This window comes from Myotis nattereri, assembly GCF_964212035.1.
Source record: "Myotis nattereri genome assembly, chromosome: 5".
Lineage (NCBI taxonomy): Eukaryota > Metazoa > Chordata > Mammalia > Chiroptera > Vespertilionidae > Myotis > Myotis nattereri.
In genome coordinates, this window is record NC_138080.1 from 35,208,938 (window position 1) to 35,236,631 (window position 27,694).

The 27,694-nt window shown below is 36.2% G+C and overlaps 1 protein-coding gene across 12 annotated transcripts in view; it reads left to right on the plus strand.

The window, feature by feature from the left end:
* The window catches only part of HMBOX1 (homeobox containing 1), a 204,360-nt gene that overhangs the window by 85,813 nt on the left and 90,853 nt on the right, over positions 1–27,694 (plus strand). For all 12 annotated transcript variants that reach the window (XM_081092879.1, XM_081092876.1, XM_081092880.1 and 9 more), the window contains exons 3-4: positions 9,814–10,290; positions 17,917–18,002. In XM_081092879.1, coding sequence (XP_080949005.1) covers positions 9,814–10,290; positions 17,917–18,002 — 563 coding nt within the window. The remainder of the gene's footprint in view (positions 1–9,813; positions 10,291–17,916; positions 18,003–27,694) is intronic.

A 27,694-nucleotide genomic window follows, 5' to 3' on the forward strand; every position in this document is an offset into this window, starting at 1 on the left:
CGAAAGAAAGTCTTTTTTTGCATCTAATTGTGACTGGCGATGAAAAATGGATTTAATTTTGAGAATCCTAAACGCACAAAATCATGGGCTGATCCAGGTCAACCATCAACATCAACTGCAAGGCCAGATCGCTTTGGAAAGAAGACAGTGCTCTGCATTTGGTGGGATCAGGAAGGTGTGGTGTATTATGCGCTTCTAAAACCAGGTGAAACTGTTAACACTGATCGCCACCGACAATCAACAAACAATTTGAACCACGTTTTGATCGTGAAATGACCAGAATGTGCCAGAAGACATGGCAAAGTAATTTTGCTTCATGATAATGCACCATCACACACTTCAAAACCAGTTAAAGATGCCTTAAAAGATCTTGCCTGGGAAGTATTAACCCACCCGAAGTATTCACCAGACCTTGCTCCTTCAGATTACCACTTGTCCTGATCAATGGCACAAGCACTTTTTGAGCAGCACTTCAAAACATACGAAGAAGTGGAAAATTGGGTCTCTGAATTGTTTGCCTCAAAACAAGAGAAGTTCTATTGGGACGGTATCCACAAATTACCTGAAAGATGGGGGAAATGTGTAGCTAGCGATGGACATTACTTTGAATAAAGCATTTTTGATGTTTCTCTTGACATTATCATGTTTTCTTTGATTACAAAATCCGCATTATTAACTGATATACCTAGTAAGAAGGGTTTGAGTACATCTTTAGTTGATGAATATTATGATTGACTCTAGAATGTGTTAAATTATCATGCAGTAAATACCATTTAATCAATACAAAGCTAACTTATGACTTAGACCATCTTTTGCCTAGTCATTCTGGATAAAAAGATAAAGACAACAGAATCAAGCTGGAAAAAATGCTGTGTTATGCAATAAAGTATCATTAAGTGTTGATGAATTACAAGTAAGGAAGTAATGTCATTTTTTTATGCATATGCTTTCAAGATTAATTATTTGTGAGTACTTTCACCTTTTTTGTTCCACGTGTGTGTAGAATTTAGTTTAAGAAAGTGTTCTGGACTTCATGCTATCTCCAAGAAGCATTTACATACATATCTAAGTAAGGATAAAATTTATTGTAAAATAGGTTTACTATTATGGTCTGATAGTATGGTCTTTTAGAACGAGCCACAATTCCTGAATTTGTTATTTTATGCTCTGTATTATTGCAGTGTCGAAATTCTTCTCTCACATTTTCAATTATTGTTGGCCTGAGTCTGCATTCAGATAAGTAATTTAAAGCAGAAAAATCTTCCTCATCCTGTGAATAGTCCTTGTGCTACATATGAAAATTAATTCTGTTCTTATATGTTATCTTTTTCTGTTATGAAAGAATTGCTGGTGTCATGGATTTAGATGACCTTTGTAGGTCATTTACTGTCGTAATTGTATGATTATGTGCTAAAAGTAAGTAAATTATGAGAATGAAAATTTGGAAATTACAGGATGTGTGCCTTTGTTTATAATAATGCACATTGGTATATTATTGTCAGTATCCAAGAAAGCTTCTATTCTTGGCATTTTCTCAGTAAAATATTGTACCTCCAGTGTCATATGTATGATTTGATCCTGCCCGTTATGCCATTATCATTCTACTCGATAGTGATCACACATTCCATTCTAGCAATTGTAGATCTTTTTACTTTAGATGTAGCTTTCGGTATTGGGGATCTCTCTTGGTGCAAGGCACAGACATCTGATTTAAACAAGGTGAAGCATAAAAGGAAATTTATTCTCACATATTAATACAACAAGAAGAGCAGGAATGTAGCAAGGGCTTAGAAATTACTAGAACAAGGGACATGAACACTGCAAAGCTTTCTTCTTTACTCTGCATATCTAGATTCTTCCACATAATGAGGAATGTACCAGATTAACATCTTCCTGAAACTGGACGTAGTTATAGTGACTGTGTGCTAATCTACCCTAAATATTTTGAAGAGAGCTAGGCTTGGCTTTCTGTGTGTCCACCCCACTGGCCAGGAAGTGGCAGTCCCAAGAACATGTGGTTGGAAACAATGAGGCATTCTAGGCAGACAAAATTAATGGGTCCTTTCTGTTACCTCCTTTTATGACTCTTGGAATAAAAGTGTGTCCCATCGCCAGTGAATCTGAAATGACATAAAATATTACATTGTTTCAGATACTGTGGAATCTTTAGTTCTAATACCAGCTTTAGGATGGATACTTTCTAGTTACAGATTAAATTCATATACTTTATTTTACATTCATGCTAATATAGAGTGCTGCTCTGTACAGAGGAATATGAAGAGTTACACATATTACTATCTGCTCTGACATAAATAAGATAGGAAAGTATTGTGGGGCTGTAAAAATAATTTTTCCTCACATCTTCTAAATTCTTCTAGCTGGGCTAATAATAAAATTAACAGAGACAGAATAACAGGACACAATGTTCAAAGTTTGTTAAATGTACATTCGGAGTGTCATAATGTGACCCAAAGAGGCATTCAGCAATTGAGGTTTATATGCCTGCCATTTTGGAGAAAGGAGAAAGGGGCATGGATCTGAGATTTAGAAGGGAAATTGGCAATTCATAGGTAGCCAAGAGAGTGGAACACATGGCAGATTCCTGCCAGGCAACCCCAAAACAATGGGACTGAGGGGAGAATCCAGCAGAACAGGTTTTTGCATGTCTACCATATTTAACTCATATTGTTGTAAGGTGAAAATTCTAAAGCAGTGGTTCTCAACCTTCTGGCCCTTTAATAACAGTTCCTCATGTTGTGACCCAACCATAAAATTATTTTTGTTGCTATTTCATAACTGTAATGTTGCTACTGTTATGAATCGTAATGTAAATATCTGATATGCAGGATGGTCTTAGGCGACCCCTGTGAAAGGGTCATTCGACCGCTAAAGGGGTCATGACCCATAGGTTGAGAACCGCTGTTCTAAAGTATGTGTGTAAAGATTCCCTTCTTGAAGCAGGACTTTCTATCTGACTTCCCTTAGGCAGGAAATGGGGAGGGTCAAAGGTTCTTTTAGTGTCTTTGTTTCTTTATAATCAGCTTAAAATCAGTATCCCAAAAGGTACATTTTGGGGTGACAAAACTTTGGTCTCCTTCAATATTATGATTTTTCTGGGATGGAGGATGGTGTGTTTTTTTGGTCCATATAATAACAGTTCTCAAAGTCTCATAGTTAAAGTAAGGGCATGCCAGCTTATGAAGTATTTTAAAAGCATGATGGCTGAAGTCATTTTTAAGGGAAGAGAATAATGTATAGAAACCTCAGTTTACCAAATTAACAAATTATGAGGTATATTTGGATTACTAAAGGGATTTGGCAGCTACTTTTAAAAATAACTTCCTAGAATTAAGGATTAATAAACAGTATTCCCCCTTTATCCACAGAGAATATGTTCCAAAATTCCCAGTGGGTGCTGGAAACCACAGATAGTACTGAACACTACATATACTATGTTTTTTTTCCTATACATACATACCTATGAAAAAGTTTAATTTATAAATTAGGCACAGTAATAGATTAACAACAGTAACAAACAATAAAATAGAACAATTGTAACAGTATAATAAAGTTATGTGAACGTAGTCTCTCTTAGCAGATTAGCACAAATTCCTTTTACCTTCTCAATTTCACTGATAGAATTTTTATTGTTATCCTCTTAGCAACCTCAGTTTACTAAGCTGAGAACTTTTCACCTTTTCACTTCAAGAAAGCACTTTATAGCTTCTTTTTGATATCTCCCAATTGTCAGCATCACTACTCTTGCACTTTGGGACCTATAGTAAGTAAAATGTTTCTTGAACACAAGCACTGAGATACCGGATAGTCAGAGTTATTAACTGGATACTAAGTGACTAATGAGTGGGTGGCCTGGTAGCCTTTAAGTATGGACTCTGGCAAAGAGATGATTCACGTCCCAGGGAGGATGGGCAGGATTGTGCAGGACTTCGTCATCCTACTTAGAACGACACACAGGTTAAACTTATGAATTATTTATTTATGGTATTTTTCCTTTAATATTTTGGGACCTTAGTTGATCATGGGTAACTGAACCAGAAGAAAGCAAAACCGTGGATAAAGGAGTCCTACTGTACTAATAAGCACTTGATAGAAACTAAAGTGTTAAGTGTCTCTTATAAACCATTAGGAAAATGTTCATATAGTTTTTTCAACAGACTTTAAGTATAACATATCTATTGAAAAATGCACAAATCAGTAGTGTGCAACTTGGTGAAGTTTCACAGTGAATACACCATGTAATGTAACTAGCATAGAACACAGAACATTTTAATAACCTATTATTTGTTTTAAGCAAGGTGTAATATTCTTTTGAAATTGGTCAATAGAAAAAGTAAATGAGTTACTCTGGTTGAAAGTTTTCTCTTCTCACCCAACCAGGTAGGTAATGATATATTAGAGGGGGATATATTAAGTTAACAAGAAAATTAGTAGAGTATAATTATAATAGCCAAAGCATTTAGAATAGCTAGTAATTGGAAATAGTCCAAGTGTCTAAAATAGAGTGGATAAACAAACCTGTGCATATTCCTAGAATGAAGTACTACTCAGAAATAAAAGGAACAAACTATTGATACATACAACATTATAGATGAATCTCAAAAACTTTATGCTCAGTGAAAGAAACCTTACATGAAAGTGTACATAGAAATTCCATTTATATGGTTTTCTAGAACAGACCAAAGTAATTCATGGTGGGGAAAAAAATCTGAATAGTGGTTGCCACTGAGGGAAAGGGAAGAAATGAGGGAACTTTCTGGAGTGATAGCAAAATGCTGTATTTCCGTAGGGATTTGAATTTCACGTGTGTGCCTTCTCAAAACTCATAGAAAGGTAAACATAGATTTGTGTGTTTTCTTTTATGAAAAGTTGACCTCAAAATAAATAAAACCTGAACAAATACTGAGCTCTAGTCAATGATTTGCATGTGGAAGTATTTAGGGGAGAAGTGTACAGATGTCTAGAACTGATTTTGAAATGCATGAAGAAATAAGATGAGTACAAGGATGGATGCATAAGGGAATGGATAGATATATGATAAAGAAAGTAAAGTGTTAATGGTAAAATCTAAGTGGTTAGTGTATAGGGTCACTGTAAATATATTTAAACTTGTCTATATGTTTATAATTTTTTATTATAAAATTAGAGGCCTGTTGCTGGAACCCCTCGAGGGATGTCTAGCAGGCGGACATCCATCTCACAATCCGGGACTGCTGGCTCCCAACCGCTCAACTGCTTGACTGCCTGATTGCCCCTAACCACTTCTGCCAGCCTGATCACCCCCTAACCATTCCCCTGCCAGCCTGATTGATGCCTAACTGTTCCCCTGTCGGCCCAATTGCCCCTAACTGCCCTCCCCTGCCGGCCCGGTTGCCCCTAACTGCCCTCCCCTGCTGGCTTTGTCACCCCTAACTGCCCTCCCTTGCCAGCCTGGTCACCCCCAACTGCCCTCCCCTGCAGGTCTTGTCCCTCCCAACTGCCCTCCCCTGCAGGCCTGGTCCCCCCCCCCCAACTGTCCTCCCCTGCAGGCCTGGTCCCCCCCAACTACCCTCCCCTGCAGACCGAGTCACCCCTAACTGCCCTGCCCTGCCCTGCCAGCCCAGTCACCCCTAAATGCACTCCTCTGCTGGCCTGGTCCCCCCGAACTATCCTCCCCTGCAGGCCTGGTCGCCCCCAACTGCTTTCCCCTGCAGACCGGGTCACCCCTAACTGCCCTCCCATGCTGGCCCGGTTGCTCCCAACTGCTCTCCCCTGCAGGCTGGGTCACCCCTAACTGCCCTCCCCTGCTGGCCCGGTCACCCATAACTGCCCTCCCCTGCTGGCCTGATCGCCCACAGCTGCCCTCCCCTGCTGGCCATCTTTGACCACATGGGGGCGGCCATCTCGTGTGTTGGAGTAATGGTCAATTTGCATATTACCTTTATTATATAGGCTGGCTGGAGGAAAAAACCTAGACTATCAAGAAAGAATGTTGCCCTGACTGGTCTGGCTCAGTGGATAGAGCGTTGGCCTGCGGACTCAAGGGTCCCAGGTTCGATTCCAGTCAAGGGCATGTACCTTGGTTGCAGGCACATCCCCAGTGGGGAGTGTGTAGGAAGCAGCTGATCGATGTTTCTCTCTCATCAATGTTTCTAACTCTCTATCCCTCTCCCTTCCTCTCTGTAAAAAAGTCAATAAAATATACTTTAAAAAAAAAAAAAGAAAGAATGTAATAATCATGAAAATAAGGACTTTTATGATTATTCAAGAATGCATAAGATAATGTATATAGGTATAAAGCAGATACTGTGGCTATTGTCACAAATGGCCTGAAACATGTTCTTTTGAATACACAAAATATGTGTGTTTTTAATCTTAATGAGCCTATCTCTAAAACTAGAATGATTTCACATAAAAATTCTAGATTTCTGCCTGCTTATTTTTAGAAGTATTTGAAAGACAAAATAATCAATCTACACTAATAAAAGAGAAACATGATAATTGGCGTACAACCGCTACCCTTTTCATTGGCTAATCAGCGAGATACGCAAATTAACTGTCAGCCAAGATGGCGGCCGGCAGCCAGGCAGCTTGAAACTAACATGAGGCTTGCTTGCCTCAGTGACGGAGGATCGTTGGAGGAAACCAACGTTCCCCGTCTGCGGCTGCAGGCCTCTGAGCGGGCAGTTTAAGAAACATTGTAACAAATACCGCCGGACTTCAGCCAGCAGATTCGCAACATTGTAAGCAAAGGCCAGAAACCTACTTTCAGCCGCGGAGGCCTAAGAGCTGGAGCCAAGCCTCAAAGTAAAGCTGGCCCAGAATAAAAAGAGAAAAAAAAGAAAAAAAGGAGCGGTTGGGAACTTCAGTCACTCCCAGCCTGAAAACAGCCCTCAGCCCCTCACCCAGACTGGCCAGGCACCCCAGTGGGGACCCTCACCCTGATCCAGGACACCCTTCAGGGCAAACCAGCCGGCCTCACCCATGCACCAGGTCTCTACCCTATATAGTAAAAGGGTAATATGCCTCCCGGCACCGGGATCAGCGTGACGGGGCAGTGCCCAAACCCCAATCGCCCTGCGGCTCTGGGTGTGACGGGGCGGGGCCCCAACCCCCTGAGCAGCCCTGCTCTGTGCCTGATAGGGGGAAGCTCCCCAACCCCCCACCCCCCACGGGCCCTGCTCTGTGTGTGATGGGGTAGAGCCATAACCTCCCCATCAGCCCTGCCCTGAGTGTGAGAGTGGCGGCGCCCCAACCTCCTGATCGGCCCTGCTCTGTGGGTGATAGAGGGCGGTTCCCTAACCCCCTGATGGGCCCTGCTCTGTGTGTGATGGGGGCAGCGCCCCAACCCCCTGATTGGCCGTGCTCTGTGCGTGACGGGGTGGCGCTACAACCTCCCCATTGACCCTGCCTTGAGTGTGACGGGGGCGGTGCCCCAACCCCCCAATTGGCCCTACCCTGAGCGTGACTGAGGATGGCATCACAACCTCCTAATCTGCCCTGCTCTGTGCATGATGGGGCGGCGCCCCAACTCCCCAATCGGCCCTGCTCTGAGCCCGACCAGGGGCTGCACCTAGGGATTGGGCCTGCCCTCTGCCACCCGGGAGCAGGCCTAAGCCAGCAGGTCGTTATCTCCCGAGGGGTCCCAGACTGCGAGAGGGCACAGGCTGGTCTGAGGGACCCCCCCCCCCCGAGTGCACAAATTTTTGTGCACCGGGCCTCTAGTGTAATATAATAGAGAATCTAAAAGTTAGGTACAGTTTGTGTGGAAATTTTGTATATAAAAAATAAGTAATATGTTACGAGAAAAGAAACATATTACTCAGTAAAACATATTGGACAACGAGCTATCCTTTTGGGGGGAAAAATAAAGCTCAAATCCATTCACATTAATTAAGTAAATATAAATTCTAGATGAACCAAAGATTTTAAATATAAAAAACTTACTAGAACCCCTAGTCTGTTAGTAGAGCAGTTTTATCTTAGTGGTTTTAATTGAAGACTTAAAAGAGTACAGTAACCAAATCGCAAATCATGATTCCAGTAAGTGCCTATTTTGGAAAGCAGAATGACATATGATATTGGAGTCAGTAAGATCTAGGTTTAAATCTTTCTTCTGCTTCTTAATCAGACTTTTTACACAGTTCCAAATCATTTTGAGCCTTAGTTTCCTCAATAATCAATCAGTCAATATACAGTAAAATAAAAAATCTATCACAGAAGGTTGTTGTAAGGATTAAGTGAGATTACATTATATGAAATTCTTGCTCATTGCCTTCTTAGATGTGAATGTTTAAAAAATTTTTAATGTAGAGGGTTGAAGGAACATCTCCAGTGGCTTAGCGGACCTGGCCCAGAGTGTATGTTTACCTGGAAAGGATGAGAAAATGTCTTGACATTTATTTCTATCAGCAAACACTTAGTTGAGAGCCTGTGTATACAATTCGGCACTAGAACTATAAAAATAAAAATAGACGAAATTACCACTTTAAAAAATGTTAAATAGAAAAGTCGTGATTTGGTGTTTTTTGTGTTTGTTTTTTTTGATGATACTTAACAACTCTCTTGTACTTGTAAAAGTCACGCACCAATTATGGAGATACATTCTGAGAAATTTGTTGTTAGGCAATTTCATTCTTATGTGAATATTGTAGAATGAACTTACACAAACCTAGATGGTATAGCTACTATACGCCTAGGCTGTATGGGGTAGCTTATAACTCCTAGGTTACAAGTCTGTACAGCATATTACTGTACATACAGCACAAGAGAAAATGATGCATTCAAGAAACCCTGTACACATGAGATGTCTGAAGCTGCTGCCGTGGTAATACAGCATACTGTTTACAGTAAACTTTCTTTTTTTATCAATAGAAAGAGTATGCTCTAAAATAATGATAAAATAATAAAATATAGTAAATACACAACTCAGTAACATGGTTGTTTATCATCATTATCAGGCATTATCTACTGTACATAGTTGTATCGCTACATTTTTATACGACTGGCAGTAGGTTTGTTTGCACAGCATCACCACAAACACAGGAGTAATGCATTGCTTCACAACATTACAAAGGCTATTACCATGGCTACGAAGTCAGTAGGTGATAATCTTCTGGGATACTATTGTATATGTGGTCCATTGTTGACCAGTGCTGTGGCACATGACTATATTGTTATTAACTCTGAAACGTTTTCTGATGGGCTACAGTATCTTGTGTTAGTTAAAGAAAACATAATGTAGGAGCAATTTCCTGAGAAAAATGAATAGTTCAGTTTGGCTATAACCATGAACGATCCATTTCTCAGGATAGCAACAGAATGCATTACAGAGATAAAATATGAAATTACTATATAGTGGGTAAAATGGTGCTTAGTAAGTTTTTTTTTTAGGTACTTCTCTTACTTTTCTATGTAAGTATTTTTGCTGGTTATTAGTATTTGCTTGAGTTTAGCATATCAAATAGTTTGTTTACAGTAAATGAATTTAGAGAGTTCCTAGGTCAGTTTTGTTGATATTTAGCAAAACAAGAGCATACATCTATTTTTCAGCAACTTTCTATTAATACTCTAATGCAGAATAGTATACTTGATGGAAAAACACCTATGAGAAATTACATAGCCTGGATTTAATAGTGTATTTACTTAATCTGTTTTTTGGTATTACTGCCATAATGGAAATTTTGGGTCATTATAATAGTAATGTCTTAAACATTTTCAGTGAAGAAGCACAGCATCTTCTGGGCATTCTCTTTAGTGATTTTTTAATAGATATTGTAAATAAAGGGACTGATTTTTTTTTTTTTATTTTTTCAGTTTGTTGGAAACCATGTCTCACTATACAGATGAACCCAGATTTACCATAGAACAGATAGATCTGCTTCAGCGCCTTCGGCGTACTGGAATGACTAAACATGAAATCCTCCATGCCTTGGAAACTTTGGACCGTCTTGATCAAGAGCATAGTGACAAGTTTGGAAGAAGGTCCAGCTATGGAGGAAGTTCATATGGGAATAGTACCAACAATGTTCCAGCATCTTCCTCTACAGCTACAGCTTCCACACAGACCCAGCATTCAGGAATGTCCCCATCTCCTAGCAACAGTTATGATACCTCCCCACAGCCTTGCACTACCAATCAAAATGGGAGGGAGAATAACGAGCGATTGTCCACATCCAATGGAAAGATGTCACCGACTCGATACCATGTAAACAGCATTGGTCAGAGGTCATACAGTTTTGAAGCCTCAGAAGAGGACCTAGATGTAGATGATAAAGTGGAGGAATTAATGAGGTTGGTTCCTTTGCTTATTCAGAGTCCCCAAAATGTCTGTTCTTATATTGATTTTAAGTAATAAACTGTATTTCAGCTACTTACCTATAAGAACTGTGATTTCCCCCTGCCCACTTTGGAGATGAAAGAAAAATTTTAAATTTTATGTTTTAATTCAAATTTTCTCTTTTCAACTTTAGCCCTATCACTTTGCTACTTGATAAGTGTTTTCCATTCTCTCTGTCAAAGCAAATGTTAGCCTTCTCTTTATGGTTGTAATTGCTAACATCTAGATTTTCAGCATTGCTAACAGACACTTTCTATTCCTTAAATTTATTGTAAGTACTTTTTCTGAGGGATAAAGTGATTTTATCATGATACAGAATATATCCAGTTTCAAGTTTTCCCCTCCAATAACTCAATAATTTTAAGCTCCTATTATATAAAAGGTAATGTTCTTTGGAAGAAAAAGATACAGTTTTTACTCCTAAGAAGCTAAAGTTCTAATTTTAGCAATAGGTGCCACATATATATGTTTAATGTAATCTATTGTAAGATAAGTTAAAGCACTTAGGGTTTTAAACACTGAGAAAAGAAGTTCACTTTCAACAGAGGCAGGTAGAAATGGTTTCACACTCGACCTGGATCACTTGGAGGCAGCAATCATGTGTTTTCTACTGTTGTGTCGCTAGGATCTGAACTGTCCTTGGTACATGGTGAGGGCATAATCTATTAAGTGGATGATGAATTTGAGCAAAACCTTAAAAGATAGCCTCTCTTTTGAAATATAACGACCTTATTTAAAGGTAAGGGAATAGTAAATGGTAGAATAGGCAAGGTGTTTTTGTCTTAAAAGGATTACAGGTGGGCTAGACTATGTAATAAGGGTAGTATATTTGGCAGTACAAGTTCTGGAAGATTTGAGTTCCATATAAATAGTTACTGGTTAATTTGGTTGGAGTTAAGGCAGTTAATTCCCATATGTATATAAGACTAACAAGAAGTTTGGGAAAACTTTCTTTTAAACAGAAGGCTCTGGAAGATTGGCCAGGGTCTAAAACTTGACTATTAGCTTGTAGGTTGACATTTTATTGTAATTCAAATATGTCTTCAGAATAAACAGAAAATCTATTTAGCAATGACTAAGATGTGTACTTACATCCTGCAATTACATACATTCAAGTTTCATCACTAATTATATACATGTTTGTATATTGTTATCAGCATTTAATTTACATGTTATCATTTTGTTGCATAGTTAGGACACTTTATTTTCTTCATTATCTCTGCTTCAATTTCTTACAGCTACTACTTTGGTGTCCTATAATCATCTAGGGATTTCATTGACCTTCTGATTCTCTGTGGTCCTCTGCCATTGTGCCCTCCCACGCCTACATTCCTCTTTTGTGCCCACTGCTCATTTTTCTTAAGTTTACAGATAATAACAGTTATTAGGTTGGAGGAAGAAGTTTATTGCATGTCTGTTCTCAGTTTAATCATTACAACCATGCTGTGAGATGGAGCAGAGAAATTGAGATTCACAAAAATTAAATAATTGGATCAAGAACATGGTAAATTTTTAGTGGCAGAGTCTGAATTCTAACTCATGTCTTTATTACCATTGTACCGCTTTTGTCTGTTGCCTCTGTAAATAAATTTTTGATGTCTGTAGATATCAATAAGATTTTAGGAACAGTGGTTAATGTAATTTAAGACAAAGTGCGAATGCCTTAATGGGCTAAGTCCCCCTTCCCAACTCCCATGATATTTGCCACTTACTAAACAAATGAATTTTTGTTTGGTAGAATGTTAGAGAAATTTTTGAACAGTAGATCTTTCTGAGTGTCATGTGCTCATTTAGGGCTACACTGCCCTTGCTGATTGCACAACACCATGGTCATATTTTAGTGTATTGAATTTGGTGGTCTCTAGGTGGGGAGAATAGTTACTTGGTACCTGAATGCCTTCTGGGGAGAATAGTTACTTGGTACCTGAATGCCTTCCTGCCTCCATTTCTACATACTAGTATATCATATACAGCATTGGATAAAATTAGGTTTACGGTTGTGAGTATGCAAAATACAGTTTATTCTTATATTATTATTTATTAATCATTCTATTTTCCATACAAACAACTGTAAACCTACTTTTGTCCCACCTTGTATATTAGTAATTCATCTCTTGCATACTCACATTTCCCAACTTCTATAGCACTCAATTATAAGATGTATTTTTCAAATTTCATAGCCCATGTGTCCACACAACTTAACTTTTAGTAATTTCAAGATACATAAAGAAAATTTTTTGTAGAAATTGATTAAATTTTAACAAAGCCTGATCAACTTGTTAAGAAACAATAAAAAATAAAGTAACTTATTTTTTTTCAATTTTTAATTGATCAGGGTTAAAAACCTGAATGGGAAACTTAGAATATGAATTCTCAATAGATCGCTGAATATAACATTTTAGGAAAGACTTCAAAGCTCTTAACTTTAGAATGATGACCCATTTCACATTAATATTTTTTAAACGCATCTATTAATATATATATTTATATGTAGGTATATATATTTCTGCAAATATCATAGTATACATCTATTAAATTATCTGTTCTGTTGTATATATATTATTAAGTAACAATTGAAATGAGTTTAGTGTTATAATAATGTATGTTAGCATTTTATACAAGATTCCCAGACTTTATTCCGAGTTGGTTACCTATAACCCTAACAATAGGGTATTTCCTTGTGTAGGTAGGGTACTTATGATCCATAAGTAATAATACTCAGTTACCATATTGTTTATACATATAAAGTAGCTTTTCTTTTAAAGTTATCTTTAAAACATTTTAAAGTTATGTTTTGTTTATCTCCATGAGTGGAAATTAAAAGGAGTGGGTTTTATTTAAATGTGAAAGAATTTGTATGCAATTATATTTTCCATCTTTGAAATAGTCTGTCTTCCATCTCTGGAAATCTTTGAGATAAAAGACTGCCTATGATATTGATCAGTGTCACCCCCCCAGAATTGAAAAAAATTCAATAAAATTTTTTTAAAAGACTACTTTTAAGAGGGGGAGGGGCTAAAGAATGTGTAGTGTTTATCAAACAAGAGACTATGGAAGATCTCAAAGCATTCCACTTTTAAATATGCATTCTTTAATATTCTTTGTCCTAGAAAAGAAATTATTGTCATTTTGAGCTAGAATAAATTTCTCTTTTTCTCCATTCTGGTTTGGAAGTTGAAACATATTTAAGACTAAGATTTTAAAACTTTTATAAATGATCTAGATCAGGTTTTCTATTTTATAACATTTTATCTCCAACTATAGACTTGTTCATTCACTGAACAAATTAAGCTCTATTATCTGCAAACCCTATGATGAATAAGACAATCTTTGTGCTAAAGGACTTTTTTGGCTAGTAAGAGAGAGAAGGCTAGGTTGTAAACAACTGTAATACAGAATAGCATGTGTCATATTAGCATATGGGTAGTATAATTGAAATAATAACATGCTTTTGGAAGAAAATATCTTTTTTAGCTCTGAGGATCAGGGAGAACTCTTAATAGATGACAATCAAATTGTGTCTTTAAAAAGGGTGATTTCAAAAAGAGGCATTACTGATTAGTTCATTTAGATATTAATGTCTCTAGATCACAATGGAAAGTTTAGCAAGTTATAAAAATAATGGCAATGGAGGATGGAAAGGAAGAATTTCATCTCACATGTGGAAATTGCTCAGATAGGTGAATCCAGCATGGCTGTGTTTGGAAAAGGCAGTAGGAGGAGATGACACGGACTTCAAGTGGTTAGATGCAAATTGAGCAGTAGTTTCTTTTGGAAGTAATCTATGGAATCAAAGAAAGATCAGCCTACATATGACTTTATTTCCATAAGACCTGAGGAGTAAAAATGATGAAGAGTGTGAGATTGTATAACACAAGGGAGGAAAAGGGATTCATTCTCTTTAAAGAGAATGTCAAATTTCAGATGAAGAGAGAAAGTAAGGGGTAGACATTGATGGTGAACCTATGACACGCATGTCAGAGGTGACACGCGCACTCATTTTTTTGGTTGATTTTTTTTTGTTAAATAGCATTTAAATATATAAAATAAATATCAGAAATATAAATCTTTTTTTTACTATGGTTGCAAATATCAAAAAATTTCTAAATGTGACACAGCACCAGAGTTAAGTTAGGGTTTTTCAAAATGCTGACACGCCGAGCTCAAAAGGTTCACCATCACTAGGGAGAAAATGAGAGAGTTAGAATTGGAGTAACAAAAGTTTTTACACCAAGAAACTTGATTTCACAGGGTACAATGTGTACAGTAGGAGAGGGAGGTTATTAAAGGCTGAATGAGGAGAGAATGAGGGGGGAATATGTGAAAGTTTAAATAACATAGGCACCCCAAAAGAGTGGAAGTCTTTGAAATACTTAAAAGAATTGAACACAAAGAAAGTTGAATGCTGTGCTATTTTGAAGGAACCAAGTAAAACTAACTGAATACCACATCACTGCTTATATCTAAAGTGACTTTCTAGAAATCTTTACACAGTGCCTTAAAGTACCTAATACAGATGTTTAATTCAATCTTATATAGCCGATCATTTCTTTCTTCTTTTCCTGGAATTCTTTCTGAGGTTTTATAAAATAATAGTCATTGTTCATGTAGTAGGTTTATAGTTTCAAAATGTTTACATTGAAAAAATTTTCGTTATATGCACATTGAGTATTAAATTTCATTTAATTTTAATTTCAGTGCTTGGAGAAAAATAGCAAAAGCTTTGTGACAGCTGTATTAGTGTTCTATTTTTGCCAGATGATGAAACCAGGGCCAAGGTTTATTAAATGACTTACCCAAGTGCGCCCTTACCTTTCAAGTCTTAAATTTATTTTTCATTTCAAAAAGATTCTCTCTGGTAAAGCAGTTAAGAGATTTTTAAGACTCATTGTGGGTACTTATAAACTTGCCAAGTATCTAAAAGTATAGTTTATGAGAGTGTAAGTGAATGGCTGCTGTCTTGCTGCCGTTCTTAATAATATCATTCGGTAAGACTGTGAATATGTCACAAACTGGATATTCCCCATTAGAGTAATTAAGTATTATCTCCACTCTATGATTTAGTGTCTACTCTAGGTTAATTAGATTTAAAATAAATTGATTTAAATTCCAGTTTAAATCAGTGGCCAAGAAAATACTCTTTTTCCCCCCACAAAAGCACATTTTTAAAATTTACCCTAATAAATATTTTCTTAAACTCAAGTTTTATTTTCCAAGAAGGACACTACACATTGAAATACAATGCTTTATTTACATTTTTTCACATTAATTCTGCAGAAACTAAATGATTTGGTTGTTTTACATATATCAGCCAGTTGAAATAGATACTGCTGAAGTTATCTCTCGCTCAGCTGATTACTGATGGATATTTGACAGCTTGTTTAGTCTACGTTACTTGTATTTTACTCAGCAGTTTTTGTTTGACTTATTTGTGCCTCTTTTGTCACATTCACAATTTTAAAATAAAATGAGAATGCATATTTGGCAAGGAAATATTTCAAATATATAGCAAGCATTTTGGAAGGAGTCTAGCCATTATCTAGATCAGTCTGACAAATTTTGGGTGTTGGATTAGCCAGCTGACTCTCTATTTCCTCCCTTTAGGAATCTTTTTTATTAGGATTTCCAACTGGTAGATTAGGAATGTGTGGTAGAGTTCCAGATTAGAAGCTGTTTCTACTGTCATCTCTCTGTTCTTTTCTAGAATTCCTGAAAAGGGAGCATGGAATCCGCTAATAGAGTGTGTAGCCCTTCCTCACCAAGGGTCTAAAATATCTGCTGTAAATTAAGTCACAGCTGATTCCTTTTGGAAAGGGTACTTTTGTTTCTCCAAATAATCTGTAGAAAGACTTGAACTCTTTTTTTTTTAAAATTTAAATTCATTATTGTTTAAAGTATTACATAAGTCTCCTTTCCCCCCCATTGATCTCACCCTACCCCCAAAGACTTGAACTCTTAAGAAGAGTTTGTGGTTCATTCACAAAATGATTTGTAAAGATTTCATGATCCCTTTGTCTCAGGTCAAGAGTCAGGAAGCTTTCTGTAAGGGCTAGATGGTAAACATTTAGACTTAGTGGACCAGAGGCAAAATTGAGGCAAAATTTATACACAAGAGAGAAATCAAATGGGCACATATTTTTATTTTTATTTATTTTATTTGTTTATTAAAAATATATTTTTGTTGATTTCAGAGAGGGAAAGGAGATGGAGAGAGAGATAGGAACATCAATGATGAGAGAGTATCATTGGTTAGCTGCCTCCCGCATGCCCCCCACTGGGGACCAAGCCTGAAACCCAGGCATGTGCCCTTGACTGGAATCGGACTCAAGACCCTTCAGTCCACAGTCCAACACTCTATCCACTGAGCCAAACCAGCCAGGGCTGGGCACACATTTTTATTAACAAAACTCAATATAGAATAATACTTAAATACATTTTAAAAATTAAAGCCTACTAGTGAGAAAAATAGAATTGGGGAGGGGATGATATTTTGCTTTAATTAGTGTTTGAAGATAGTGTTTTTCTGCCATTAAGTCAATTGCAAATTTTCATCTGTGAATACCATCTTTAGGTGGGAGGCTAGATTTAGCCCAGGACCATAGTTTGCTAACCACTATATTAGATGATAAGTTACCACTACTCTCTGTTACTTTTGGGCATCAACAAAAATTAGCGTTCTATTTATATAATCTTCTTGTACATAAAACATTCAAAGAACAATTGGTAAATTTAAGTATAATTTTACGTATTCTGTTTGTTCTGGTGGAGAAACAGAAATCTTGCCATTTATTGTCATTCTAGTGAATGTCTAGTCTTTTAAGAATTTGTTGAATTTTTAAATAAGTAAAAATCATTAAGGAATCTTAGTGGAGGAAAAATCAGGTCTATAATTTGCGATCCCAAGGATGCAGAAAATAATGTAGGTTTAAGTATTAAGTATTCTGTATAATACATGTAACAGGAAATTAAGTGCCTTTTTATATTAAAATTCTATATGTAACCCTACTTAAAATTTTTTTATATACAGGAAAAGAAGGCAAATTAAAAGGCAAAGCCTTTCTTAAAGTGGCTAATATTTTAGCAGTTGTGAGAATGATGATTTCTATTCTTTAACAAAGATTTTAAAATGAACTGCATCTTATTTATGCAGTTGCATAGTTAACACGGGAACCCACAATCTACTCACAACTGATTTTTGTCCTTGTTGCTTTTTATTTTTCTAGGATTTCTGTCTGTGTAAGATGTATTCATCCCACAGTAATGAAACTTAATATATACCAGGTGGCAGCCTTGTTCCTAATGTGAATTATTCACAGCATAAGATTAGCCGTCCTCTGGTATGAAACTCGTATCTACTGTGGCATTCACTAAAGCGTCCGTCTAATGGTGTGGTGTTTTAGAACTTGAATATTGGTGTTTCTTGGTTTCTTTTAATTTCATGTTTCATACAGGCTTGGTCTGTTTATTTTTGTGTCCTTTCTATCTATGTTCTCCCCACCTCTCTGCTTCACCTTTCTTAGCAAAGATGAGGATTTCTACCTTCAACATACATTGTTGGTCTTGTCTTCTGTTTTTGTTAGGAGGGACAGCAGTGTGATAAAAGAGGAAATCAAAGCCTTTCTTGCCAATCGGAGGATTTCCCAAGCAGTTGTTGCACAGGTAACAGGTAAGAGCTGAAGAGCCCTTTATTCTGGAATCATGTTTAGTCTCTGCCTTCTGATGCAGATGTTGGATTATTGCTCACATTTCTGCATTGCAGTGCAGATCTGTCAATTTAGGCACAATAATATATGCCGGTGATTTAAAACCCATTGTCTCCGATATCATGGAACTTCTCCAGTGATTTCTTTTTAATGTGTGCTAGTAAATTTTAATAGCATTTCTAAAAAGCACAAAATACCCTACTTTATGGCCAAAAAAGGGTTCTCTGGTTTTCTTGTAACTTTGACAGAGCTCATGACACATGCACATCCAACTGCTACCTCCATTTCATATATTTAAAAGCTTTGCAGTCCTCCAAATCTAATCGTCAGTTTTACCAATTAAGAAATTATTGTGTTTTTAAACCACTTTTCTGTATGTGAAAGCTTTTCTCAATCCATTACTGAGAAGATAAGAGTTACCATTGTCTTCTCTTTGTTTTTTATATCCCATCCCATTACCCACCCACCGCAGCCCCATCCCAAGTATGTGGTGTATATGTGTCATTCTCTATTCAGATTGCATTTTTTATAGTTATTAAATTTGGGTAGGCTGTTTTTTTCTCTGTTGGTATGTAGTGTTTCTTTCTTTGATATCAGTGATGTATAAAACCTAACTATGCCTTAGTCATGAGAGTAACCAGAAATTCTTTTAACTACATTTTGTCATTAATACATGATTATGCATTGTATATTGATAGATGTGAAAAGTAATTTGTTTCTCCCCTTCTTTTTTTTTAATATGCCAGTAGCAGCTACATGACTTTGACCCTTTCAGCCTCTGTGCCTTAGGTTCTTCCCCACTATAATGAAATAATTGGATCTGATCTTCAATAGTACCTTCCAATTTTAAGATATTATATATATTCTCTAGACATTGATACATATTGAAGACAGTTTACCTAAAAGGATGTTATTGACCATTAATTTGGTTAAAAATGAAACTTGAGATTTCAGAAGTCTTAAATTTTGTCCCAAGAATCTAACCTAAGATCAGCCAATCTTAATACGGGTGTGTGTGTCTGAGTGTATACATGTGTAATATATTACATTAGTAATATAGCTTTATAAATGATACTGATTATGGTAAAAAAAAACAAAAAACTTCAGTTCAAGGCATATCTTTTTGTATAGAAATCTTAAACAGCAGGATGATGTGTGAATTTAATTTTTGCAATCTTCAGGTGTTTTTCAGTAGGATATTTAAAATAAATTGTTACCTTTATTTTCAAGGATTAAGAAATGGTGGTAAGGGCCCAGTAAGGTCATGTTCAGTGGGTTTTACCAAAGTCCACTGCTGTGCACTATGAAAAGGTGGAGTACTGTCTTTTAGGGCTTTTACTTCAGCCCCAAGATTAGAGGCGATAGCATCTTCTATATAGTTTGCCAGAATAACAAAAATATAGTGCAATAGAACAGCATTATATAAAGTTGATTTTGTCCAGACGGAAATATTTCTGAGTATCTTGAATACCCTGAATCTTGAATTATCTTGGACTTTCAAAATAGTAGCTTTTGAAACCAATACAGCATTGATGCAAATTATAATAAAATACCTTTAAAAGGAATTTCCTAGGCATATGTAAAAGCATTAGATAAACTATAATGGATTAAACATAGTATATCAAATATTGGCTTTTTGGAAAGATGTTTTAGCATCTTGCTATTCAAAATGTAGTCTATGGACAGCAGTATTGAGAGCTTGTTAGAAATGTAAAGGTAGAGAGCATCACCCGAAACGTGAATCAGAATTTACATTTTAACCAGAACCCCGGGTGATTTGGGTTCGAGAAGTACTATTTTAGGAGATTGGTATGCTTTCCTGACATTAACTTCAAGGGATTGGCATTGTTTAGCAATGCCCCACTCAGTAGTAGTCGTCATGATGCCATCTCCTGTTTATGAAAGCACGAAGTGATAATGGTTTTACACATTTATTATCTGTTATATCACTTGGACCTTTCTTTGGCTACTGTAATTATAGGATCTGGTACTGTTAAAATCTTCTTCCCCCATTTCCGCCTCACCCTAACTTATTCTTCCTCTTCTTCATTCATAATTTGAAAGCTTGGGTTCATTTTCCCTTGATCAGATATCTTTCATGGTTCTCTTTTGACTGAAAATGAAACTCCTTATAATTTGACTCCAGCCTTCTTTTTATTGCCATCTTCTATTCAGTATACTCCCTAGCTGAATTCACTACTTGCCATTTCCAGAATTTTGCTTACCTAGATGCTCCCAAATCATTGGTGTAGTGTAGGATACCTTCCACCTTCTCACCTCAGCCTTATCAATTGCTGTTTATCAACCTTACCTTAGTTGCTATCCTCCTTCTGCCTTCTTTGGTTACTTTAGCCCACATGGAGCTCTCTTTATTCTGAAATTAATTAGACTTAGTTCACCACCTGGAGATACTAAACCTCATTTCAGTTATACATTTTAGAGCAGCCGTGGGCAAACTACGGCCCGCGGGCCAGATCCGGCCTGTTTGAAATGAATAAAACTAAAAAAAAAAAAAAAAGACCGTACCCTTTTATGTAATGATGTTTACTTTGAATTTATATTAGTTCACACAAACACTCCATCCATGCTTTTGTTCCGGCCCTCCGGTCCAGTTTAAGAACCCATTGTGACCCTCGAGTCAAAAAGTTTGCCCACCCCTGTTTTAGAGTAATGTTCTTTAAAAGCAGTGATATTTCTTACACATTCCCAAAGAGCCTACCTACATGGTCTCTGAAGATACCACGTTTACCAAGCTGCCTGTAGTGCTGCCTTATAGGATAAAACAAGCATTGGTAAAGCTAACACAGCTGTACATGTGAAAATGTATCCAGTATAACTTGTCCAGTGATGTTCCCTCTCCAGAAATAATTATTTGTTCAACAAATACTGCATGAATTCTGCCCTTAAGGAACTCACAGTTTTCTTTTATCTACTTCAGTTCAGTTATTTACATAAGGCCAGGGAATGAAGGTGATTCATAACCAGGTGGTTAATTGTCTCATGGTCAGCTTACTGAATTCATGTATTCCTCATGTATTTATTGTGCTACATTTTTATCCAGCCCGTCCATTCATCAGGCTAAAATCAGGGGCAGGAATTTCCTTCAAGAAGAAAGATGGAGTAATTGAGAACTTGTCCTTGTAATTGACTCACTAGGGTACTTGGTCAGTACATAGGTACATTTTTCTGTCTTTATAAACAAATTAGTCAAGTGTGTATTAGAAGAATCTACGTGCTAGAATCTACCCCAAAATAAAGTTAAGGATGTGGTTGTCTGGAATCTTTGTCCTGTAATGGAGTCTATTAAAGTTCAACTCTAATGTATGAAATAACTCAACTCTGAGATTAAAAGGAGAAAAAGTGATACACAGCAGAAGAAAATGCTAAATTAAAAAGTGTAGTGAGGTGCAAAATTATAACACGTGCTTGTTCCAGAAACAAATGCAGAGACTTCTTTTTATAGATTCAGAGGATATCTATAATAAGATAAACAAGAAGTTCATGGGTGGGGTCTGTATAAATAATATCCTACTGATAGGAAAAATGACAGTATAAACAGGATATAATAGCAGTGCCTGCTGAATTTCCCAGCATGTTATTTGTAGCTTCTTTCACAGAGTCATAGCTGCTCCCATCAAGGGTGGATTTTTCGCCTCTAAAAGGTTGAACAAGAGTCTAAATTCTCACAAACAGTGGTGGGGTGGGGAGCATGGCCTTCACTTAGCAATAAACATGTGTGTTTTATATTCACTTTCAAGGTAAAACATTTCCTTTGGCTGTTTTCATTCTTAAAACATGATTTTCTTTTTAAATAACCTCTGGGAAAAACCAAGTGGGCAGAATAAATGAGTAAATGGGCAGAGCTTGAGTGAAGCTTATCAGCCAAAGAAATATACTAATTGGATTCGTGTCCTTTTAAAGAAATAAATAAACGGAAGAAGGAAAAAATAGCATCTCAGAATTTTAAGAACTTTATTACAACTTTGTCTTGTAATGGAGAAGCAGCCATAAAACTCGTTCCCTGCCATGAAACAGCCTGGGACCAGGGCGAGGCTGCAATTCTGTCTCAGTCTCCTTACTCAGGACGAGGGGCTTTGGCCAATATTTTCTAAGCATCTTTTCTAATTGTCAAATTCTACTCTGTTCTTAAACTGTTAAGTACATTTAACAAGAGTGCATCATAATTGTATCTAGTGACTCATTCCCAAATATAAGAATTTATATAAATAGAAGCTCTGACCGAGCTTTAGAAATGTTCTAGCTATACTTAGATCACTTCCCTTTTTCAATTATCTTTAAAATGAAGGATAAAAACACTACATATTCAATTTAATTGTAATAATTTCTTTATAGATGTGGGTATATATCGTTCCTTTCCTTAAGAAGACCATTTCAGAACATACTGAAAACTAAAGTGTTACTAAACCTTTTTTAAAAATAGAATTTATTTTTTTTAGAGCAGTTTTAGGTTCATAGTAAAAGTGAGTGAAAGCACAGAGAGTTCCCATATATCTCCTGTCCCCACACATGTCCAGTCTCCCCTATTATCAGCATATGGCACCACAGTGGCCTTTGTTATAATCTGTGAACCTACACTGACACATTATTATCACCTGAATCCATAGTTTACATTAAGTATAACTGGATTTGTACATTCCAAGGGATGTTGAAAAGTGTACAGTAACAACCATTCATAATTCATAGTATCACAAGATGATACTATAGTTTCACTACCTAAAAATCCTTTGTGCTCCTGTTCCTCCCTCCCCACAACCCACAGCAACCATTGATCTTTTTACTGTCTCCATAGTTTTGCCTTTTCAAGAATGTTATTATACAGTATGTAGTCTTTTCAGGTTGGCTTCTTTTTATAGATTTAGAAGATTTCTATAATATAAACAAGAAATTTATTCACTTAGGAATGTGCATTTAAGGTTCCGTAATGTCTTGGTGGTTCATTTCTTTTTAGTGCTAAATAATATTTCATTGACTGTATATACCACAGTTTATCCATTCACCTGCTGCAGGTCATCTTGGTTGCTTCCAAGTTTTGGCAATTATGAATAAAGCTACTGTAAACAAGTAGAATTTATATTTTCATTAAAAAAGCAATGTTGGTAGGGCATAAATTACAGACTAGGGAATTGTCCTCTTATAATACAACCAAATATAATTATGCCCATTTAACAAAATGTTTTCAATTTCTACCTAATGAATTTTATTAGTTTTATATAGATCTCCAATTTGAAGGCTACAAAATGGGTAGATCTTTATATGTGAGTTGTAAGTTTTATCTCCAAATTGAAAAGGTTTAGAATTTTTGTTTCTGTTAGGAGAAAATTTTTTTTCAAATCTTTGAATGGACTTCAGTTACCAACAATATAAATGTTTTTGCAGAGTACATTTTAGGATTTTCTCTTGTTTTGCAGCCTCTGGAGAATAAGAACAGATGGTGTTCCGTGGTTCAAAATGTCTTACTTTTTATTTCACTTTTTCTCTCTTCTGCAATTTGTTGGAAAACTATTACAGGCACAACACATAAAGTTACTTTTTTTTCCATAGGAAAACATCCAGCCTCTAAATCTGAATACCCGTATTTTCTCACTTTGGTGATGGATCAGTGAAAAATCAAAGTAAAAATCATTTCAGAATATACTTTTTGTTAGAATTTTTCTACAATTCTTAAAATTCATTGTTTTATCAGGGCTTTCATTATCTCAAATGCAATGTAAAGGATTTGAAATTTACATTTTTAGTGTAAAAGTTATGAAGATTGGTTTTCAAGAATAAAACAAGATTTCTCTTTCACCTGTATTTAAATATGTTCTTTATTTTTAGAGAAGACGGGGGGAGGAGGGGTGGGGAGAGAGAGAGAGAGAGAGAGAGAGAGAGAGAGAGAGAGAGAGAGAGAGAGAGAGAGAGAAAAGGGAAAGAGAGAAACGTTGATGAGAGAGAAGCATCAGCAATCAGCTGCCTCCTGCACGACCCCTGCTGGGGATCAAGCCTGCAACCCTGGCATGTGCCCTGACCAGGCTTGGAATAAGTTGACCTCTTGCTTCATGGGTATCCATTTGATGCTCAACCACTGAGCCACACTGGCAGGACTCACCTATATTTAAAGTATAAAATATAATTTAAACTTTTTTATTCTACCATAAGCTTTGACAAAGTGACTTTTAAAGGTTAGGCACAGATGTGCTTTTCCCCCCTTCAGTAATTTTTATTTTTGTTTCCCGCAATTACTGTTTCCTAAGATTGTGGAGAAAAGTCTGTTCTTAAGGTTTAATATTCCTTTTACAGATTTATGAAATACTAGAGGCCCTGTGCGCACGAAATTGTGCGCCAGTAGCTTGCTTCCGCTTGCCTCAGCTGGCCGCCCCGCCCATCACGCTTGTAGCTTGCTGCCCAGCCCTCCGCTGTTCATAGCTCTCCTCAGCTAGTAGCTTGCGCCCCGCCTGCCAGGAGAGCCGCTGCTTGTTTGGTTGTGATAGTGTTACGGCGTGATGGCCACAGGCCTTTTATATAAGAGATTTCCTTATATTAAAAAAAATAACAGGACAGGGATAAATGGTAGAAAGAAGATATTTATGTCTGATAAAATAGCAAAACCTAAAGTTCAGCTGTAGTCTATGTGAGTCATCAGGCAATCTTATAATTTCCTGCAGAAGGCTTTCGAGGGAATAAAGACCATTTTTTATAAACTATAGATATGGTCTTTTATGCATTAAGGAATTAATCCTGCTAACTTGGAATTTACTCAGAGATAGATCTTAAAGAATTTGACATTAGTTTATACAAATACTTGTTTTGTCAGGAAGATGTACTAGATTTAGTAATGTGTAGTAACTAACTTTAGTTAGATAAGGAACTGAAGCTTGAACTCACCAAACTAATCAAGCTTGAGGGCCTTGATATCTGAGAGCCCTACACATTTTTGAAACAAAAAAGCTTGTAATATCGGACTGTGCCAACTTCAGATAAATTAGGCTATAGCACTTGATCCTTACAGAATTAACTTGAGATATGCAAGGGAAATGTGTCTTTTCCTTTATTTTTAATCACTTTTATTGAGATAAAAGTTGCATAATAGTAGAGGTCTCTAAGTTGTATCAAATTTATGCAATGGTATAACCATTACCAAAATCAAGATACAGAAAAATTTCAGTATTTCAACAAGTTTCCTCATGCCTCTTTGCTGTCAAATTCCTTTCTCCACTGCTAACCACTGATCTGCATTCTGTCAGTATAGTATGCATTTTCTAGAATGTCATGTGACTGGAATCATACATACATATTCTTTTGTGTCTTACTTTTTTCACATAGCATGATGCTTTGAGATTCATTAGCGTTGTTACATGTGAAACTTTTAAATGCTGAATACTGGTCCATTAAATGGACATAACAAAATTTGTTTACCCACTAATTAGTTGAGGGACATTTGAGTTGTTTTAGCTATTATGAATTAAGTTGTATAAACACTTGCCTACACTTTTGGTGTAGACATATGTTTTCATTTCTCATACCTAGGAGTGAGATTTTGAGGTTATTGGTAAGTACATGTTTAACATTTATGAAACTACGAAACTGTTTTCCAAAGTCGCTAGACCACTTTTCAGTCCCATCAGCAATATACAAGATTTCCGTTGCTTTGTATTCTCTTCAGCACTTGGTATTTGTACTTTTCTTTAAGTTTATCCATTTTAGTGCGTATGTAATGGCATCTCACTCTAGTTTTATTTTGCAATTTACTGATGGCTAATTTTGTTGAGCAACTTGTCAGATGCTCATTTGCTATTCATGTATTTTCTTAGGTGAAATGCCTGTTAAGTCTTTTGCCCATTGTTTTTTAATAAGGTTGTTTGCCTTATTGATTATAAGAGTTGTTTGTATATTCTGGGTACAAATCCTTAAATATGTTAATATACACATGTCTTAGTCTGAGGCTTGCATTTTTATTTTCTTAATATTGTCTTTGAAAGAGCAAATGTTTTTAATTTTGATAAAGTTATATTTATCTTTTTTTTCTTTATGGTTCATGCTTTATGTGTCCTAAGAAAATTTGCCTAAACAAAGAATTTTTAAGTTTTCTTTTAGAAATTTTCTAGTTTCAGCTCATACATTTAGGTATGTGAATCATTTCAAGTTAATTTTTGTATATGTGTGAGGGAAAGGTTAGGATGTACTTTTTTCCATGTGGATGTCTGATTGTTGGAGCACCGTTTGTTGAAATGGCAGCAGTGGTCAAAAGACTAGACTTTTCCCATTCAATTGCATTGGCACCTTTATAAAAAATCAATTGAATATGTATGTGTGGGTATATTCTGGGTTCTCTATTGCGTTCCATTAGTCTTTATGCCTATCCTTACACCAATACAAGCTAAATTATTGTAGACTTATAGTAAGTCTTGAAATCAGAAAATATAATGCCTCTTAACTTTGGTTTTCTTTTTCAAGATCACTGTTGATATTCTAGGTCTTTTGCATTAAGATATACATTTAAAATCAACTTCTCAATTTCGACAAAAAAACCTATTTGTCGTGAGATTGTGATTGTGTAACTCAATCTAGCATTAGGAATTGATGTTAATCATGGTGAGTGTTCCTGTCCACATAGATGGTATATCTCTCCATTTAGTTTTCCGTGTACAGGTTTTGCATGTATTTTTTAAAATATATTTTTATTTGTTTTAAAGAGAGAGATAAAAACATCAATGATGAGAGAGAATCATTGATCAGCTGCCTTCTGCATGCCCCACACTGGGGATCAACTCCGCAACCCAGGCATGTTCCTTGACCGGGAATCAAACCATGACCTTCTGGTTCATGGGTCAACACTCAACCACTGAGCCATGCCAACCGGGCTTTGCACATATGTTGAATGTATCTCTTAATATTTTACATTTTTGGCACTATTATATTATACTGTCTTTGACTTCAATTTACAATTGCTTGTTTTTTATGTCATAGAATAATTGGTTTTGGTATATTCACCCTCTATTCTGTAACCTTGCTAAATTCTTTTATTTATTCTAATAACTTTTTTGATAAATTCTTAGGGTTTTCTACATGGACAATCATGTTCTTTATAATAGAGATAATTCTATTTCCTTCATTTCTTGTGTATGTCTTTTATTTTTCTTGCCTTATTGTACTGACAAGCACTGTAAATATAATGATGAGAGCAGGTATTCTTGCCTTTTTTCCAATCCTAGGGAGCAAACATTTAATCTTTTACAATTAAGTAGGATCTTTGTAGGTTTTTCATAGATGCCCTTTTTCAAGACGCCCTTCAGGAGACATTTTCTTCTATTTCTAGTTTCTGAAAATTTTTATCATGAATGATACTGTACTTGGTCATATGCTTTTTTCTTCATCTATTGAGATGACCACAGGTTTTGTTTTTTTAGTCTTGTTAATATGGTGAATTACATTGAGTGATTTTTAAATGTTAAATGAGCCTTGCATTCTGGGAAAAACTCCACTGAATCTTCTCTTGTATTTCTAGAAGAATTGTTGTAGAATTGATATTACTTTTTCCTTAAATATCTTTATTTTGAGACTGCTTTTTTATTATAGAGAATATCTTACACTTGGTCATGACTTACTAGGTAGATCTAATCCTGTAGGCTGGTATCCTGTACTGAGTTCAACAGAA